General features: G+C 39.6%; 1 protein-coding gene across 1 annotated transcript in view; it reads right to left on the bottom strand.

Moving 5' to 3' along the window:
• LOC139700841 (beta-1,4-N-acetylgalactosaminyltransferase bre-4-like) overlaps positions 1 to 21,757 on the bottom strand; it is a 261,263-nt gene that overhangs the window by 230,154 nt on the left and 9,352 nt on the right. The window contains exons 2-3 of the mRNA XM_071599270.1: positions 21,119 to 21,449; positions 14,544 to 14,794 (exon numbers count right to left, since the gene is read on the bottom strand). Of these exons, the coding sequence (XP_071455371.1) occupies positions 14,544 to 14,794; positions 21,119 to 21,449 (582 nt within the window). The remainder of the gene's footprint in view (positions 1 to 14,543; positions 14,795 to 21,118; positions 21,450 to 21,757) is intronic.

Below are 21,757 nucleotides of genomic sequence, written 5' to 3'. Positions count from 1 at the left end.
TTCTTCTCCACACTCACTTCTCAACAACCGTCAATCTCCGCCTACCATCTTGTTTCTGCGTCGTGCAAGACCACAATTCTAATCAAAGTTTTCTCTGATTTTTTCTGAACATATTCACTCAACGCCTCAGTCATTAACTCTCTCCCTGCAAAATTGCGTTTCCAAACGCAATTCTTCTTCTGATTGAATACCATATTGGTGCTAATAACACCAAAGAAGAGTAAACTTTTTTACCTTCTCAATGCTTTACCCCCGAGATGTAATAAAAATCAATTTAAATAGACACATATATATATCTCCATGAGATACGTTTATCATTAAAACCTTGGGGTTGACACTGATCATTGGTCACCGCAAAATCAGCAAGATTCTGTTTAAAAAGTGGGACCATATTTTCGGGATTAGCGTAGTCCCCAACGCTGAGAAATATTCAGCATTTAACTGAAGCCCGACCTGTTAACAGGAGACCATGCAGAGTAAAACATTCAAATTACGTTGTAGGGAGACATTTCATAGCCGACAATCACTTACGAATGTAATTTAATGGCCCGTGATTGGAAAAGCAGTAAAAAGTAATAAGAAGCATTTTGCTGACTAGATAATCATTTAGAATATATGACAACATTAAAAAATTGGACGCTGTGTACAGAATAGAAGGAAGACATTATTAAGCATGATCTTAATATGAATACAGTTAAACAGTGAGGTATACGTTACGGCAACAAATTTTTAAATGCAGAAAACAGAAGATGGATTAAAATTATACATTTCGTACAACAGTATCATAATGATTAGATTGGAAAAGTATATGTTGGGCAGATGATTGAAAAAAGAAGTTGGGGGAGAAAGGAAGTTTTAACAGAATATTTGAAAGACAGAAAATTTGAGAAAAGAATGATGTTTAAGCAAGGTAGAAAATTGTCATACAGGAGTATTTAACATTAAAATGGCGATAAGAAGATTCCAGCACAGGGGGCAATTATGGAAAGCATAAAATTTTGCTTAATGCTTTTTGCTTTATTTTTTCAGGGAACTGAAATCGATCTCTACGGAATGAAAATAATATACTAATAACGAATACAAACAAAAAATCTCACATTCCTATCCACGGGATATCTTAATACTTCATTAACTTCTACTGTAAACATCTCAGTTCAGGTAAACATTTCTCATAAGAGTCCTTATGTAAAAATTTTAAGGTAATTTAAAACATGATTTATAGCCTTCTCATTATTACGATAATTTCAGCCAACTCATTTCTTGCCATCATTCCGAAAATTTAAAATCCCAGATTTCTTTTGCTGGTTTTCCTACACTCTAAAATTCTCTCTGGCAAGTCGCAAATAAACCTACTAACTATCTCTCGTCCACGCCCCCCAACTCCGTCCAAGTCGTCTTTGAGTCGTGGGAGGGAGCTACTTTGCGGGCACTAGTGAACCGACGACCCGGCCAATTTTGGTGCCTTGCCATCAACCATTCCGAGAGATGGCATGGCACCAATATTCCGCTCGGCTTGCTTCATCGCCTTTTCCCACTCCGCGCACATTTCTTCCCCCTCTCCGAAAAGAGACCCCGGGATCGCACAATCGGATTTCTGCGAATGGGTAGACGGTTTTTTTTCATACGCGCCAAAGGCCGAGGACGGCTTTCGGAAAGTTCTTGGCGAGCGATTCCGCGCCTTCGCTTCCGTTGAATTGCTATCCGGCGAAGGCCTGGAATAGAACGATCAAGACCACCCCTGGACATCCCGTATCGGATCCTACCTACTACGACCTCAATCTCATGGATTGCGGGTCAATGTTTATGGTACAGTGACGTGAGATTGGCCCAATAATCCATAGTCTATCGCCGACGTCGGATTTGCAAAATTCCGACTCGCTGGCTTCTCCAGAGCGATTTCTTCAGATTTGACCGGTTGGAGGGGTTGAATAGCCTCATCAGTCTTTCATCATAAGTCATACGTATCATAGCATTTTGAGAAATGGTATTTGCAAGGAACACAATGGGGGAACTTTTAGCTTATCTAGATTATTAAGATATAATTTTGTCCACAAACAATAAGGGTTCAGAATCTTGGTAACAACCACTTGGAACGAATCACTGTGATTAAGGGGATATTTTTCTTCTTGAATTGTAAGCAACCTAGTATGTTGTCATTATTTTATTTAACTTTAGTTTACTGCCCAACTTGTTCCTTGCTGCACGCTTTGCATGCGTGAAGGATTATTCCACTTTCAGATACTTTAATATATGAAGCTGTAATTCCCCTCATCTACGTAATTTAAATTATTCAACATATTTATTCTACCTAAATATTAAGATTAATTTAATTTTTGGTGTATAATGCTTGTTGTTGAATCATCCCCTGCCGCTTACCCTAACGATGGCGCTTGCAAGGTACAAGGCAGATTCAATACTCAGATGGGAAAAAAAATTGAAGAAATAGCGAGGGAATTCGAAGGATACATATTTGGGTTAGACAAAGAAGGGTAAATAAGTAAGACGAATTGTCTACCAGGAAATAGAGATTTTGCATTAGAAAAGAATGAGTCTAACAATCTTAAGATTGAAGCGCTAATGCTTTTATTTAGACAGCATGACTGGGACGTTGGAGGAACTAGGCTGAGAGAACAGGCAGTCCTTAAGCTTATAGAAAGCTACAGGACACTAGAGCATGTGACACCGAGATAATTATAACGACCCCAAATTAGATTGTGGTTAGATTCGACAGAGTAAGGAAGATTGACTCGATCACAGACAGAATCGAGTATTCGTTCTTTACTCGCACGTTTCGCAATCATAACAAAATCAAACTTAAGCCCTCGATTAATTTATTTACAGTCCTAAATTCAATGATTCAGTCAAAAATGCCGATTTACATAGGTATGTGTGTGTGTGTTAATATGCACGAGTGAGCGTTTGTGAATATGAGCAAATATATATGAATGAGCTCTCATTTGTGCATGTATTGCTGGTGCCCTTACAACCCCCACCAAACGTTCTCGAGACTAGCTGGGCATTGTTGGATCTAGCTGCTTGTAAGCGCCATCAGTTTGCTCGATTCGTAAATATTCTTTACAACACTACAAAATGAAACTACGCTCAGCGAGAGGGTCTTGTGAATGACCAAACAGGAACATTTTCCACTCTCTGAATTTATATCTGTGGACCACTATTCCAATGTAAACAATTTAATTATTTATACTTACCACAAACTTATCGTAGCTAATTAGTTTTGTTATAAGAAATATCAGGGAATGCCCCGATATTTGTATTAAATTCAAAAAATACGTCTTATCATTTCTTCATGAGTCTTGGTGACAAATATTCTTGGCTTTTCCACAAAATAATTTTATTTATATCCTGGATTTAGTTAACGGGCAACATCTTCAGGTTCCTGAGTCCTTAAGATGTTACGTGAAATGAAACCTAGGTCGTAAATAAAACTGTTTTATGGTTAACAGCCAAGTGTATTCTTCCATCGTGAAGAATTTTCACCACCTTAAGTCTGAAACTGTGTTATTTCTTGAACTTTATGTATTATGTTGACATACTCATCATTTAAGTGTTGTTACAGTGAAATTTTGACCATTATAAAACTATTAGGTATTTTGGTAAACAAAACTGCAAAATTAAATTTGAAGAAAGAATAAATGCATATCCCTTTTTATATAACACGTATGTCAAATGTGAAAATGCATATGTGGCGATATGCGCGAAGAATTTCTAAATATGTCCATTCATCCATGTTAAAAATATTTCTCTTTCTAATTTGCAACAAAAAATAAACAGGAATCATAGGTACTCAAGCTAACCAAATCATCAGTATTCAAAGAGCTATCTTACATTTAAAGAAGACCAATCCATTATGTAAATATACTCCTAAAAAATTGACTAATTTACATATCTGTAAGCTTTGTTTCGTAACAAATGAATCTTTATAATTCTCAAAGAATTGAAACACGATACCGGAGAGCAGCAAATATGAAAATGTCCAAAATAGCACGATGCGGTGGAAAAAAGTTTCGCGAGTAAAATTTATTTCAGGGAAGCATGCTCATTCTTTTATGCTGCGGATTTATCCTTTGTTTTATTTTACTTGGCGTCTTTTTTTCACGAGGCAAGCGGAGGAAAGACTCAAGAAGAGGAGGAAATAAGAATGAAGTCGAGAAGAGGCCATTGAGGGTCGGTAGACTTAAATAAGGGGAAGAGCCTTGAGAGGAAACGATGGGAATATTGGCGGGAGATATTGAAGAAGGGGAGTCTTATATCGAGGGAGGGATGGGAATGTGAGAGGAGAGCTGAAAGTGGAGGGAAAGTGAAGGGGACTCCTTTGAAAACGGTAAGGAAATATTTCGAACTCCCGGAAAAAGTGCAAAGCTTAAAGTTCCTAGAAATACAGATGTTTCCAACCTCTAGGGGTAAAATTTGGCCTCGGGTTTGTGAACCACATCCTTGGAAGTTGTATCATACTATGGGCTCATGGAGTTTGACCGCAGAACATGTTTCTATGGAAAAGTGATACGACGTTTGCTGCCTGAACTTATAATATTATTCTGATTCTGTTTTGTATGTAATTTACGGAAAGGATAACCAACGATGAAGTTCAAGGTATGGTAAGGGAAAAGAGAAGAATGTTGGGAGGAATTCGAAGAAGGTAGAGTAAGTGGACGCAGTAGAGTGGCAATGGTATGCTGAAGACGGTAATAGAAGGGTGATTGCTGGGAGTACGAGGCATAGGGAGGACAAGAAATTTGAGAACAAATAAAGGGAGGTAAAAGGGATTAAGAGCTAATGCCTCATTGTACTTTGAAAACTGCAGTTTAAGGATATTTTTTTCGTGCAAATTAGAAATATGACAGTATGTTGAACCATGGTCCATTAAAATTCTACTCCGCCAGTAGACCAACACTAAAAAAATAATTTCATGTGAATTGCAAGCAGTCAAATTTTACTGCCAACTGTCAGATTGCTACATCTTATGCATAAGGCATTAAGAAATAAACCTTAAGCGCTACCTGCAGTCCAATCTATCAGTCATTAAATAATTAATATCGAGATTTTGCTACACAAGGAGAACTAGGTCCCTAACGACAAGGGCTATAGCGTGAGAAGTTAACAAATTAGACAGGGAGGAGCAATTAATTCCCATATTCTTGTGTGAATTCGAGAGAAATATTATACACAAATAATCAGAGCTTATATTTAGGCACAGTTATACCACCAAAGCATGGATATCGGTCACCAAATCCGTTGCCTGTTTGAATGCTGTAATCAGTCAACATTTACGCAACACATATAACACGCTTTATGAGAGGGTATCTTTTTTCCTCAAAAACGTAAAAGAAATACAAATAAGGAGGTGAAAAAAAGATAATTTTAATAAAGAAATAAAATTGAGATAGCGGGAGAGGAAATAAATTATGTGAGAAAGGAAATTTCTAGTTTAAGTTACGATTTAACCGTGGTTACATAAAACCTTTCAGAACTACTACCTGTAGGTCGTATTCTCGTACATATACCACTGAAGAGTAGCCCGCAAGTCCCAATGGAATCGTATGACGTGGTTGGCTAGGTGCTAAGAGCCATCTGGTGGATGAAGCCTTATGGGATATTCCCGTTGGCAAAACATTGATTCTATAAATTCCAACATTCGATGTTTTGAACATTTCTTACGAAGGAGAAGTACACTGAGAAACTGAGAGCCGAAAAATTTGAGTGCCGCCAGTACGCATTGGTAATAAAGGGTAAAATAATCCCTAAAGATTGAGTCGAGCAATGCAGTATATTGGCATAATTGGTAACTAAACCTGAGAAGATTGTTATGTTGGAAGAAATAGGTTGGAAGTCCATTGATTCACAAACAAAATAGACAAGGCCAAGGCTCTGAAAAAAAATGACGCCTAAGTTTTGTAGTCACTCTAAGGAGACAATTAAGGCCTTGAACTATGTTTGCAGATTCGATCACAAAGATAGAGCAAGAGAGACACTGTCGTGGATAGATCCGTGTACTGGTTTTTACTCGTTCCTTGCACGGTACGCAATCAAGCCCATGCATCCGAAGACATAAGCTGAAAGCATCTACAATATGATCATGACATATACTATAGACATGCATGTATGTATGTTTTACAGTGTTATTGCATATGAGCGTACTCATGCTAGGCATGGTTACGCAGTGAAGAGTTTTCCATTTATATTTATATAATATCCAACATTTTTAAAGGTTTATTCTATCTAATTACCTGCGAAAATCCAAAATATCGTTGAAATCGCGGATGAGTAGTCCGTGATCGACTGGTGATCTAATCTCTCAATATATCACCGAGTTGTCCGCAAATAACCTCAATGCTGCAATCAACAAGGAAAGTTGTAACCGTAATGTAGATTGGGTAGAGCAAGGGGCTGATAACACTACATTGCAGTACTCCGGATGATAGAACGCCTTCAGCAAGCATTATACATGCATATATACATATATATATATATATATATATATATATATATATATATATATATATATATATATATATATATATATATATATATACTCATATATACAGAAACATATATAAGGAAAAGGGATAGGAACACGTATAAAGGACGAACACAATAGAGGTGGGGAAGGCGGAATCGAACGGATCACAAGAGTAAAAATATTTCCTCAACCGGGACTCGAACACCGGATCTTTCCACTTGCCGGGCGGATGCTCTTAACCACTTGAGCTATCGAGGATATGTAATTTACCCTGAGACCCACGGATCTCAGGGTAAATTACATATCCTCGATAGCTCAAGTGGTTAAGAGCATCCGCCCGGCAAGTGGAAAGATCCGGTGTTCGAGTCCCGGTTGAGGAAATATTTTTACTCTTGTGATCCGTTCGATTCCGCCTTCCCCACCTCTATTGTGTTCGTCCTTTATACGTGTTCCTATCCCTTTTCCTTATATATGTTTCTGTATATATGAGTATTTATTCGCCGTTTGGCGGGATTTCGTGTTTGAATGTGTATTTGGCCAATGTGGCTCATCTCTTTCTTCTGGCTATGCGTGCCACGAAACGCACTGTTCTTTTCCTGTACGACGTTGTATGAATTCTAACCACTTCCTTTCCTCTTGTGTATTGTCTATTTCTCCTTTGGTGGGTGAAACAGCCCCCTAACGCCATCTCTTGGCTAAAGAATCGGGGCGCTTGGCGACATATAAGACCCACGGATCTCAGGGTAAATTACATATCCTCGATAGCTCAAGTGGTTAAGAGCATCCGCCCGGCAAGTGGAAAGATCCGGTGTTCGAGTCCCGGTTGAGGAAATATTTTTACTCTTGTGATCCGTTCGATTCCGCCTTCCCCACCTCTATTGTGTTCGTCCTTTATACGTGTTCCTATCCCTTTTCCTTATATATGTTTCTGTATATATGAGTATTTATTCGCCGTTTGGCGGGATTTCGTGTTTGAATGTATATATATATATATATATATATATATATATATATATATATATATATATATACGCAAGAATATATTCCACTCGGGCATATAATAAAGGTTTAGATTAGGATCATATAAACTATCACTGTCATCTACATGACCTATCCTCTCACAGACTTTGGTGTCTTTTCGAAAACACTTTTACTATTCCCCAACCGATGGAAAAACCTATTTTGTCTTTCTTCCCATTCGGATCCTTTTCATCCTTCCCCGAACTCACATCCCAACCTGTCACAAATCTACGTTCATTTTCTTCTCCGAAATATCATAGAATTCCCCTTACTCCAATCCTCAACAATCTTTTTTCCATCTTCGTTTGTAGGATCCCCAGCCATAAGTTCTTTTAATGCTAACGCTTGTTCAGTTAAGTTTTACTGCCCGCAAAATCAGTGAGAGCGAAATATGTGATGGACCAAAGCGTTTGGAGAAAAATAGAGAGGAAGGGAATGAAGGAAATAAAGGTATGAGGGAGGGAATGAAAGAAATGGAAGGGGAACAAAGAAATGAGAGAGAGAATCAAAAATAGAGGAATTAAATGAAGAAAAGAGGGAAAAAATTGAGGGTTGAGGACGGGAATCATAGAAAGGGGGATGAAATTAAGGATAAAGGGAAGCAATGAAGACAAGAGACAGAATATTAAGGAATGAGGAAGAAATCAAGGTAAGAGGAATGGAATGGAGGAATAAAGGAGGTAATGAAAAAAGGAGAGAATTAAGTAAAGAGGGAAGGAGGATGGAACGAGGAATGGATTGAAGAGTAAAGAGAAAGGATGAAGGAAAGAGAAACCGAATTGGGAATAAATTGAAGGAAAGAGAGAGAGAATGAAGGATTAAGGGAGAGAAATCAGGAAAGAGGGATGGAATAAAGGGAAGAGGAGGGCGGAAAGAGGAGAGGGAAATACCGCAGTTACTCCCTTGGGCTCCTGGACTCCATCTGTCGTCCAACACCGTTTTTCCATCGCCGAAAAGACTAACCCTCCCCTCCACTAACCCTTCCTCCCTCGCCCTTAGGGAAACACGCGCTTCCCCCTTCCACGCCTGGGAGTACAAAGAGGTTCTCCCTCCTCACATCTACCCATCCCGCCCTACCTCAAAACCTTTCCATGCCAGGGCTTTATGATACGATCGTCCCCCAGCCCTCCAACCCCTCAGCGTTTCACGCAGACTCTCCCTTCTCCAGAGCTCTCCACCACTCACCCCTTTCTCATGAAGTTCTCCATCCTCCCCTTCTACGAATGTCACTCCCCAACTCGGTCGGAGCAGTGAAGGAAAACCAACCCACTACGCCTCTCCCGTCTTCTCCAGTGATATCAGGCGGCAATCCCCGCCACAGCTACGGGGGAGGTGTGTGTGGCGTCAACCGCCATCACACGGGGGAACTTTCGCTTTGGAAGCGCGCGGATTTTGAAAGTTCAACGATGCCTCCGGGGAGGACTTGTCAAGGAGTGTGCCGTGCCCGCATGTGGTCTCTTCCGTCTCAAATACTCCTCGGAATGTCGGGGATCTCTATTGTCCAATCAGCGCTCGAGTCTCCACACTGGAGCAATAGTTGACGCGTCCCCCTAGCCATGTGAAAACTTTCGCGCCTCGTACTTTTGACACCCATTTGTATGGAAAACTTAGAGATTTGTCGATTTTGTCTCTCCTGTCACGGCCTTAGCGAGCACAGGAGTTGCCTAAGCATGGAATTTTCCTCGAACGAATGAACAGGGCCCCGTTTCTCAATGTTACAAGCCAACTTTTAGGTCAGTGTAACTCGCTCATAAGGTTCCCTGTAGTGTGACAAAAATGTGCTACTAAAGTCGTAAGTCACGCGTCGCTTTGCTAAATAATACAATTAATAAAGTTTTACTTACACAGGGTGAGGCAAAATTGGCCCCTTGAATTGACGGGTGAATTGTAAAAAAATACAAACAAGATAATCAAAAAAGGTTTTCATTTATGAAAAATAAAGTCCTTTTTTTTCATCAAGCTTTGAAAATTGTTTCATCAAGGTGACGACCTTGGTGAGCGATGCACATATTGAGTCGTTCAAAAAGATTTTCGATAACTTTTTCCAGCATATCTTGCGTTATTCCAGCGAAAACATCTGTAATTGCCTCCTTAAGAGCTTCCAAGCTCCTTGGTTAAACTTGTTAAACCTCAGCTTTGAGATATCCGCAAAGAAAAAAATCACATGGGCTCAAATCCGGGGAGCGAGGGAGCCATGGAACATTACCTCGTTAGGAGATCAGGCGGCTGGGAATTCGTTCTTTTAGGATTTTGCGTGAACGATGGGCTGTACGAGCCGTGGCACCATCCTGTTAAAACCAAAAGGCTTCTGTGTCATATTTCTCACCATAATTTTCCATTTTAGGGAATAAAAATTTCTCCGGCATCTCACAATAGCGCACAGAGATCACGCTAACAGTTGAACATACAGATTCAAAAAAGTAAGGCCCAATAATGCCTATGGAGGATACAGCGTACCAAAATGTCACTTTGGGGCTATGAAGAGGTCTTGAGTGAAGTTTGCGAGAGTAACCAGTTGCCTAGTAACGAAAATTTTGCTTATTTACTGAGTCGGAGAGGTTAAAATGCGCTTAAACGCTAGACTACAGCTCCCTCTGCGTTGCCACCACACTATCATTGTTCTTAAAGAACGTTTCTACATCAAAGCCACGATGCTCACCAGACCACTACATGATTATAATTAGAAATGGCGTTGTTTCCCCAGCTGACGTTACTACTACTACTCCTCTAATTTACCTGCGCTTTCTTCAGTGGTTTTTTTTAAAACTAGAGAATTTATTCTGCTTCACCCTGTATATGAATAGTTGCGATTGTTTGCAGGGGACTTGTAAATTGGCATGTGGCTTTGAGAAACGGACCTCAGATATTCTACAATTTGGAAAGGAGAGTCGAGTCCACATACTCTATCAAAGAGTTCTAAATATTATTACACTTTCAAGAGTATCGCAAGTATTTTCAAAGCGGAGGTCGTGCTCAAACCAGGTGAAACAAAGAAAGTGAGTGGTTATGTTAAATTAGTTGAATGAAATCGGAGGGCGACATGGATCCAAATATACAAATATCCAACTAGGTTGTAATGAATAGTAAACTCGTTTGGGTATGGATATGATGCACTTAAACAAGTGGACAGTTGAAACCAAGTGAACTCCTACCTGTACGTATACCAGTCAACATCTGCTCGAAAATATCACTTTACATCATCATCTTACCTTACAAGCTACCACAAAGACGTGTGACAGGTGGTGTCATGTCATCAACCACTACAGTGATCATCAATAGAACGGTCAAATATTATGCTTTCTGTAGTAGTCACCTCGAAAATGTTCGAGGAAAAAATGATTCCTTGGAACGTACGGTTCAGCAGCCAATTTTTACTAACATATCATTACCGCCTTACCTGTATGTTCCACGTAGCGTGGATGGAGTGCTCATAAATCAGAGGTAAACTTAAATGATCTGTGCTTTTATAAAAATTCAAGCCGACCGTGCAATCTGAGTGTTTCCGATGCCTCTCAAGAAAGACGTTTCAATAAAAATGAGACGCTTTTTGTTTCTCTGGCGTTTGCATGAAGGATACAACTTCTCATCATCCTTCCAAAGATGAATGTTTGATGTCACTTTGCATGAATAAGAAGTGCTTCTTGGCTTCAGTTAACCTATATATTTAGAGTACAAGGCAAGTATTTGAGATCTACAGGGAAAAAAATAAATTGAAAATTCAGAGAACATCCTAGAGATATAAAAAAAATACTACAAGAATAGAATAAAAGTGAAGAGTACTCGTATGCTAATGGAGTTAGGCTGAGAGAAGGCACTGATTCACAAATATAATAGACTTAAGATTTAAACATTAAGGACAATAGGGGTCATCAGAGTGTCCTTGCAATACATGAGCAAATAATAAGGAGTCAAATTATTCTGGTAGAATCGGTCACCAAGATAAAATAAGGTATATAACATGGACACATCACAGAGATTTTATCAACCACTTGAATGAAATAATGGTTGTGGATGCATGGCTTTACCTTTACACCCCAATGCCACACGTTCTAATGGCGGATTGCGGGATGTGGATGGAGTTGTTTCTGTGTATGATATACGTCTATATCTAGATGTGGACCGGATATATAGGGAAGATCCAAAATGCATTTTACATCACTATTAGTTAATTTTTTTGCGTGAGAAACGGCGTCTTTATTTTCTTAATCTCTATCTTGTTCATTCAGACCCTATCCCAAATTCGTTCTTCAAGAGCAGACTAAGTGAGATGTGGTGTCAGAAAGAAAACCTGATACCCTCAGCGGTAGATTAAGGACAGAAACTTTGAATGTCGAAAATTTTAAAATTTATTCCTTATTACTGATCATTATATTCACCAAACACCGCGATAATAGACAAAACAGAGTTATTACATGGAAAACTTGACTAAAGCCGTTGAAATGAATAGGAATTTTAAATCTACAAGTATAATACCCATTTTAACCGACAACAATCATTATCTTTCATTTCCTTATTTATTTAAGATTTCATCCCTTAATTTCTAAGAAAAAAAACGGCAGTCAGGGGTAACAATTTTAAGTTAATAAATTTCGAATTTCAGGGAAGAAATAAATGATATGGAGACTATTATAACTAATTATAAATGATAGTTTTTGCCTTTAATTGCTACACGAGATATTGGAAATTATATTATAATAGCTAAACCTAACCAAATTCATACGTAAGAGGCCACGAGGAGTGGGGAAGTTTTAAAGGGGTGTATATTACACACGTAAAAGCAAATACACAATTACTCTCACCCCTCGAGGCTTGTTCAATGCATTGGCCATTGTGAGTATTGTACATAATTAGGGTTTACGGGTCTTCGGTTCGCCGTGGGAGTAATTGGCCGTAATCCATCAATGCGGGCGTGCTCGATACTCACGAGGGACAATTTGGTACAGCACAAGCCATAGGGGTTGGGGGATTACTTATGGTTCTACTTTTCCGTGTTCTCGTCATTTTTATCATTTCAACCTCTTCAAAATCTTTGTGCTCCCTAAATAATATGGGGCCAGGGGCTTAAGATAGGTATTTAGAGCTCTTGGAGATTGGAGCAATGAGGAAACAAATTTAGTCTCTCTTATTATTCTTCTTGTCGGCTTCTCACCCTGTTCTTTATCAATTCAACATCCTTATGTGAATTCCTTCCATCTCATCCAAGGTTGCCCTACATTTATTTTCTTTAAGAGCAATGATCGCTCGTTATATTCACTATCCTCATGTCCTGCTTATCCCATCCTCATCCTGCTTATTTAATCGTTTACATCATTTTTCGCTCATCAATACAACTTTCTACTAAATTTCCCATTATATGAAGGTGGTATGAAAATTTTCCGACTTCAAAGATTTCAGAAAAAATGTCTTGTACCTTTGTTATGTCGGAAACTTTTCAGACCACCCATGTTATGTGTATGATTATTCATTATTATATCTCTTCTTTTCTAGTTTTTCCAAGTGCTGTTCTGAGGATCTTCACTTCCGCTGTTTCTATAACCTGTGGTTGTTTTTGTACCCCCAACCTTGATGTCATCGTTAGTCAGTTATTAGAGTTATTATTCGTCTAATCGAGGTTTAATATATCCTAGATTTTATTTATTTTGGCGCATATTCATTTATTCATATCCTGTCGTTCATTGCAATGAATATCCTTTTGGCCTTACCCACTCGTGTTTTTACTTTTTCCCATAGGATACCAGAGCTTGTGATTTTTATTCCCAGGTACGTATTTTCTCCCAATTGCTCAATAATGTTATAATTTTTAAAGAGGTTACATCAAAAATGGTGTTATGCTACTGTTAAATATTTTGGTAAAATACATCCATGCTGTATTTCTCTGCTAATAGGTTAAAATGATAAAATAGTTTCTATAGACCGTCCTCAGAGCCAGCAGTCAACAATACATATATATATATGCATAACGTCTAATCAGTACTCTCTTGGGTTAGGGTAGGTTTTACGATGACCTTGCCAATTCACACTGTACTACTATGCCCTAACTTAAATGCCACCAAATGTAATTAAAACCAATACTTTGTCACATAATAACTATTTAGTTTGCTCTGCATCATTTCTGCCTCCCTTAAAGTCATCCCAAACCTCTTTTTTTCCCTCCGCCTCACTTCCCCAACATTCTCTACTCTGTTACCGTATTAAGCAGCCAACTCAAACAACCTCAGAATCTCCTGCATCTACTTGTAACACCATCTTCAATTTTCTTTCTACAGTCTCCTATATTTTCCTCCCTTACCATGCCTAAAAATTCATCGCTTGTTCCATTTCCGTCTCTTTTATTCATTCAAACATTCTTCACATCCGCATCTTAAAAGCTGATCAGTATAAAACAATACCAGCAAAACCCAAACTCTTATCCATACTAAAAAGAAAGACTCGTACTTTTCTACAGATTTTATTATACGGTACAACGCGTTTCACCGCTCCCACCCCTCTCAGGCCCTTCCAACCCTCCCCGCCCCCACTCTGTCCTGAGGGTATATATTCTTGCTCTGTCTGTTTTGCAAATTTGTACCTGATGATGTCGCAAGTCGGTGAAACGCGTTGTACCGTATAATTAAATCTGTGGAAAAGTACGAGTCTTTCTTTTTAGCATGGATATTAAATACTTCCACGAAGTGAAGCCTGAAACAATAGAATATATACCCAAAATCTTAATTTCATCGCTACACGACCTCCACCAAGCTGCCAAACGGAAATCATTATCAGCATGCATGTATTCCATTATCAGAATTAAATCCTTTAACAAGATACCATTGTATTAAACAGCATTACCAGCTAAACGTACGTGAAACCAGGTCATTCGTGTACCATTTAATACTACTTTAACATGGAGATAGAGTAAAAGAAAGAAAGAGAGACTTTATTGGGTCATAATCCCATTTTTAATGTGTTATCTTTCCATTTACGACCGCTTTTGGCCTCATATTACTTGATTGTTCCATTAACCCTGTCATCCTGAATCAATCGAAGTTAAAAAACATAAACTTACCTGCTCTACGACGAAAACCCTGTAAGCCACTTGCTGCCGTTGCAGAATAGGATGAAGGTATGATAGGAGGGTAAGCAGGTGCTGCCATCTGTCCCTGTAAGGAATCACTATGGCAACTATGTGCCTTGCTGTGCATTCCGATGGCCGCCATGATCCTCCGGATGCAAGCGCTGACCACCATTGTGACGCGCTTATGGACGCCGGTGGAGGGTTGGCTGAGGTGTGGTTCAGGTTTATTTCCAGGGGACCAACTGCAAATGTAGAAAAGGCACTCTGAGTAACATACAATGAAAACAATTGAAATTGTAGAATTTAATTAATTTCTAAAATTAGAATGACCTGTAAAAAATTGCACTATTTACACCTTTTCAGCACTTCTGAGAATTAATTTATTTATTCCGGGCTAGCAGATCGTACACGCATACAAGATTTATGATCATACCACGGGATCCTCAAAGACTTGAACCATGATTCGATTAATCTGCGCCCCAATTCAAAGCTCACACAAAAAAAGACCTTGACTGTCGGAGAAAAAATGCCATCATCTTGGTGGGTAGTTTCTATGCCTCTTCTTAACAGGCTTTGCGTCGCTTCCGTGCCCCTGTCAGGTCATAAATACACCCCGCCAGTTTGTTGGGCTCTCAGTCATTTTTCTGACGCCCCACTTGAAAAATTTGAGGACACGAATCGTTTCCCAACACACTTCTTGCGTTCAATTACTCTGAAACCAATTCTTCCGCTCGATGGCCAATGCAATACTCTCCAAATGATGACAGGAGACGCCTTACAAAATGACTGACGAGGTTTTGTCAGATGCCTTCAACCTGAATATATTACTCTCATCACCGGCAGACTACTCGTCTCCCCTTCTAAGAGCATCACTTTCCTCAAAGTCCCTCGGCTCTTTATCATTTAACTTTGGATTCCTGAATTAATTCTCCCTCTGCATTACCCTTCCTCGCTCAGGTTACCTTCCAGGAGAAATTAAGGAACATTTATTGAAAGACATCTTTCATCAATTCATTAATTCCGACAACCATTACTCTAATGGACGAGTGATGATTATAATCGGGGTAGTCAACATTCGGGAAATAGAATTTAAAGGAAACTGACACTATGTTTTTAGTAACCCCATGGGAACTTTAAATGCCATGTCCATATCAAGTAGTTGGAGATTTCGGTGAGGCGACCGACAGTTGAAGTCATTTGCGCCATTAGGGGTAGACGGTAAAGGATCTAAGGGTGGAGAGAAACCCGGCGTCGGCATTAGCCTACTCTTTACGAAAGGCGCCGATTGGAACTCAACTCAAATTAAGATATTTAGAGCTAGGGAGAAAGATGTGAAAGGAATACCGGGGTCAGTATAAGGCGCCAAGGGGTTCACAATTTAACGTCCCATCCGACGGACGGCGTACTCACTCAAAGTGCCCTCCACAAAGCATCTCAAGTAAGGATCGGGGTATCACTGAAAAAGATCTGCTATCTCCAGGATTCGAATCCGGGTCCTCTAGGGCGGAAGTCAGTATGTTAGCCCTAATCATTCCGATTCTAATATTTATATCCTTTGCCAAACTTTCGGCCAAGGGTGAGAACTTTGTGATTTTAAAATAATTATATTGCGCATACGTATTTTAAAATTTAATGTGTGAATTTTCAATTTTAGAAATCAACTAGCTTAACTTTGTCTTCCTTCATACTCTTTTTCGGGAATAAATGCAATTTTTAGTTGTTTCAAGAGTGACTTTATGGAAACAAATACTTAATTATTAAGTGCATATTGAAAGAGTAACTTTATAATTCCATATTTTTGTCGATATTAAAAACAGTAAAAGGTCTTAACGTGGTAAATGGCCTTTAAGTTGAACGCCGAAACTCAGTTCGTGGTTTAAGAAGTGATAGTTGAAGTGTGGAATTACTAAGCAAACTGCTTCAATTATTTGGGATATGCGTCGCCTAGATAACATATTGATCATTCATAACTGCTCTATTGAAATAACCAAAGCCCACCGTCAGATCTAGGAGAGAAAAACTGAAATTTCTGGAAAATAAGCGCAGTTGAAGTTCTGTACGTGGGATAAAATTGACATATTTGCCATGGAAACGATACAAATCTATTAATTTTATCAAACACTTGTATGGTTTGAGAAATTGTGCTAATTGAGTTTAAAAAAGGCTACCTTAAAGGAACCAAAGTATTTTATCAAATCCTGTTCATCAGCGTATGCTTCGGTGTCTGAGGAAAGCTCTCGAATGATTGCTCGGGTAAGAAGTGTAATCGTGATTACTTTTATTTACATTATTAAGACTCTCACAAACAAAAACGAATCGTACATGCTTATTCACGAATAGACCCATGAAATAATGCCGCGTCAAGAGGGATTGATAAGATCGCCCAATAAAAGAACAAATAAATAAGTACAAATGAAACGAGAGCGTGATAAATGCAAAAGCATGTAAAATGGCAAACGTTTCATAATTGATTTCGACCAGTCCATAACGATTTCGGCAATTAAAGTGTATTCAAGAATTTGAATGATGAAGTAGACTCAAGTGGGACAAATTAATTGTTCCACCTGAAAAAAAATTTTAAGACTTCACCTTCTGAGATACCGACCGGTGACTGTTCACGCCAAGGAGAGGGTAATTAAGATCCATTAACCGAAATGAAAACTTCTCGAATCATTCTCATGGATCCGAAGATATGACGAAGGGAAAGACGGGAGGAGGAGGGCTGGCGGGAGGAGGATACCTTTGTCGAGCAGCAATTACGAAAAGGGTGACTATTATGTCTCCCGACACATTTGCGGCTGAAGTGAGTTCGCTGGATAAATTCATTAGCAGAAGCCGCAGAAAAGGATTCCATTTGTTCGGCTGATGGGGACGGGGAGAGTGTGAAAGGGTGGGTTCGGAGAAGCAGGAGAAGGGGTGGGTAGTTTACTTGGTGAGTTTGCTTTTGAGAGAGAAAGAGAGCGAATGATGGGGAAATGGGAGAAAGGAATGAATAGGAGGAAATGAAAATATTCGATACCTTACGAAGCAAACAAATGAGATGCGAAAACGCGGAAAGGAGGTATTCGGAGCGAGTGGAACTCGAACGTTGGAGGTCGCGCGTCAAAAAAATAATGGACCGTCGTCTTCTTTTGGGACTTAGGTCGATGGGAATAAACATCCGAAATGGGAAAAGTGAGGGAGAAATAATTTTCCAGCCTCCCCCTATCCTCGGGAATGTTAAAACGATGAGGTCTTTGAAACTTCCCCGCCCACCCATTTTTTTTATCGTACGAACACGATACGCGCGTATTGAAAGGGGACGCTGGATTTATGTCGGCGCGGCGTAGGTGGGGGTGGAGAAGGGAGGGCAGGGAGGAAAGGAGCGGGAGTGAGTAAGGTAGGCATCGGAGTCGGATTCTTAAGTGCTTCGAGAACTCCGTAAACTCTGATCCTTCGGAGAACAAAAGGTTTTGGAACTTTGCATTGCTGGAAAGCTTCTTTTCCATTGTCGCGGGCGTCTCTCTCAGAGCGCGACGGTAGGCGAGCGCGTCTAAGTGTGGGGATCACTGTTCTCGCGTGCGTGAAAAGGGTTTGGAGTAACCAATGGGGGAAGCCATCCGACCTACTACGAAATTTTAGATCTCGCGGAAGCTCCGGACGGAACTTTCCCTTCATATTTCGTCAGCGCCTCGAGGCGCGTCGTCGTATATTTCGTGGGGATATCAAAGCGAGAATTTAAATACGCGGAGCCTGCAGTATTTTTCGGAAAAAGTCGAGAATACCCATCCGCTTCCCCAGAGTAATTTTTCTGTTTTACTGTAGCGTTTACTCTTCACGCCGATGGAGAAGAAACTCAAAATTCATTTAACAAAACGAGAGCATGTACGATACATTTGTTGTACTGCCGACAGAATTTTTGTAACAAATTAAGGACAGGAGTTAACAAATTCATTTAAAAGTTAAAAACGTTATAATATGGATTATTTTCATGTATTTAACGGAAAAAAGAAGGTATTGAGTGTTATGCATTGCAAATAAATATAAGATGCAATTATGAAATAAGTTTTTATGCATTTTTCCAGGTCACAGTTATCAAAATTTGTTGCCTACGCGTATCTCCAAGTTTAAAAAAACGAGAAAATAGTGGCACAGGAATTGGAAGTAATTTTACCGCAGCGCTATACCTACAAGATATCGATTTAAATAACGAAATACTCAAAAACTTCCAAAGTTAGATAATAATTTAAAGATTAATTGATTTAAAACTGATTTATTAGTCTTGTTTTTATCAATTCAACTTTTTGCATCATAAACTCAATAAAAATGAGAATATCGGAAGCTACTATGGAGAATATTCCGATTTTTTAACGAATTGTTCAAAATAAAAAAAGCTACAGATGACTCAATGAAGTGGAAACATTAATTTGGCATAAAATTTTAAAACATATCATAAAAACGAAATCCAAAATTTTGACATCGATGATTTGATAAAACTCATGAATGATTTGATAACAATATCAGTTTTTATATGTAAAGAAGAATATTTTATGCTAGGAATTTAATTATTTATTCGAAAGTTATAAATGCCGGGCTTCACTTACAAAGCAATATACGACGAGGATGTTCTAGGAACACATTGGAAATTCGGGGAATGAACATATACACTGATTTAATGATGGTAGAAACGCTTACCTAAGGAAATAGAGGAATGCATTATTGGATTGCAATTTCCAGGGAGTAAGGTGAAATGAATGAAACTTGTGCCATGGAATCATGGCAGTGAGGTTTTAAAAATGCATTCGTTTTTGAAAAGATTATGTTAAGAAGTTTCAAATATTTGGTGCAAGTAGTTTACTCACTAACCGTTGCATATATGATTTTCAGTTACCGAGAATTCCGATGATTTCCCCAGAGATATTCCTTCACATTCAGTAACGACTTTCTCGGTCTAGCCCTTTCTCTCTCAAGCTATTTAATCTTGTAACATTAAATTGAAAATGTCAATAACATCTATTTTATCAAAAAGACGAAATTAGTAAAAATGAATGACTTCGGACTTGTCTCTGATAGGTGCACTCATTACACACCCTATTTCCTTCATTTTCTACCGTAAGCTCTCACCGCATTTGTTTGATATTTAAGCTTAACCTGGTATAACCCTAATGTTCCATCACCAAGAGTGTGAGATGGTTTCATTGCCATACACTGTCATTTTGTCATTCCTTTAGACATGCATTACCATTTTAAACGTAACATCTATGCACTTTATATACCTGTTCCCTATAACCTTCGTTTCGTCATTCGTAGGCTTTTTAATCTCTTCACATAGATTTAGCATTCCGCAAGCAAACCCATAAAGATTAAATCATGCATGTACTTAACTATTTAGCCTACACTCCTTACTATGCACACACAGCAATATTGACATTGAAGAGTAACTCATAGGATGTAACACAGAATCATAGATGCATACATACAACATCAAGTGGAAGTTTAGTAACAATATATATTGATAAATGCGAAAAAAGTCCCAAATTATTTTCTAAGAAATGTCATTAGAGAGAACGTATCAGTGCGGTCAGGATGTGAATTTAAGAAAGAAGAGAAGCGGAGTCTGGTGAGTGAAAATCGGGAGTCTAGTGAGTGAAAAAGTCTAGTGAGCGAGAGCCTAGTGAGTGAAAATCTAAGAATAGGCGAATAGATTAAGGAGTGGCTATTGGCAGACCGAGATGACTCTCTCAACTTGATCAGAGTAGGATGTTAAAGACACTCCAATGACTGAATTAAAAGTATTATAAGTGAACTTCAAATTTGCTTTTAGCCAGTGGTAGATATGATAACGTATAGAGAGGGAAAACAGAATAGCAGCAGTGGACTTTTCCGGAAATGTCGGGCTCCTTAGATTCCACCATTTTACCATAAACAATAGCGAAACTGTCAAGATTAGATTAGATTATCTGATTCAGTATGGATATCGAGATGGTGCAGTGGCTATCGTACTGGCTTCCCACCCAGAGGGCCCGGGTTCAAATGCGTGTCAATACCGGTTCAAATCCCGGCGGTGTTGAATATTTTTCAGAGGTATCTCGACCCCTACTCAAGGTGCTTTGTGGAGGGCACTTTGAGTGAGTACACCGCCCGTCGGATGGGACGTTAAGCTGCGGACTCCTTGGCGCCTTTCGTAAAGAGTAGGCTAATGGCGACGCCGGGTTTCTCTCCACCCTTCATCCTTTCCTATACTTCCCTAATGGTGCAAATGACCTCAGCTCTTAGTCGCCTCCCCTAAATACTACTACTGATTCAATGTCTTGTTGAATAAGCGAATTAGAAATTGGTGATATAACAGAACACGGACAACTTTTAAAATGAAGAAATAAAAATAATTAAAGATAGAGATGAATGCAGTACCGCCACATTTTTATGTGAAGATTTTATATTGGTACTGGTTAAAAAATGAACGAGCGGCACCCGGTGGTACGAAATACCGGCATTTTATGCATAACCTTGGCTCGAAATCTGAATAGACGGCCCTTCTGTGTTCTTCAGGTGGGGGGAAGAGAAAAAGAGTGCGGCGTTCGACTCACCGAGGTTGGGAGGCACTGGCTCGCAGTCCTTGGGCGGCACCCTGGTTCGGGCTCTCGCCCGCCCTTCCCGCCTCTCCCGGGCGACAGCCTTGGCCCGCTCCACGTCGCCTTCGCGTAGGATGAGCGCCGCGAGGGCCGACGCTCGCGCCTCGTTGAGCGCCACTTGCGCAGCCAACTCCGCGGACGGCGCGTCCCTCCGGAGGAGCGGCTCTATCTTGAAGGTCTCGGCGGGGGGCGATGAGCGACTCGCTACGCTCGCCTTCGCCGCCGAGCCCGGGCCCGGACCGGGTGCCGAGGCGGAGCTGGCGGGGTGAGCAGCCGCCGACGCCTGCTGAAGGAAGAAAAAGGAGATACGTGTCAGGCGTGAGAGATACCCTGCGTAGAATTCACTTCCGTGAAATAGAATTCATATGACTAAACACCTCTACACTCAGTAGGGAAAACATAAGAATAATAGACCGAGTAAAATACTTGTCCGTCCTCCCAATATCGGATTTAAAGTTGAGAAATGCACATATGTAGAGTCGCACGACGAAAGAAACTCTTTTTTTAGAATTTTTATTGTAAAAATAACCGAATGAAAAGTTAAGGAGAAGTATTAGTTAGCAGTAATTATACCTCGTGTTGAATACTCCCCGA

The sequence above is a fragment of the Hetaerina americana genome, unplaced genomic scaffold (genome assembly GCF_022747635.1).
Source record: "Hetaerina americana unplaced genomic scaffold, ioHetAmer1.1.p SCAF_11, whole genome shotgun sequence".
In the NCBI taxonomy this organism is placed as follows: Eukaryota; Metazoa; Arthropoda; class Insecta; order Odonata; family Calopterygidae; genus Hetaerina; species Hetaerina americana.
The sequence above is the reverse complement of the archived record's forward strand: the minus strand, read 5'-3'. Positions and strand labels throughout refer to the sequence as shown.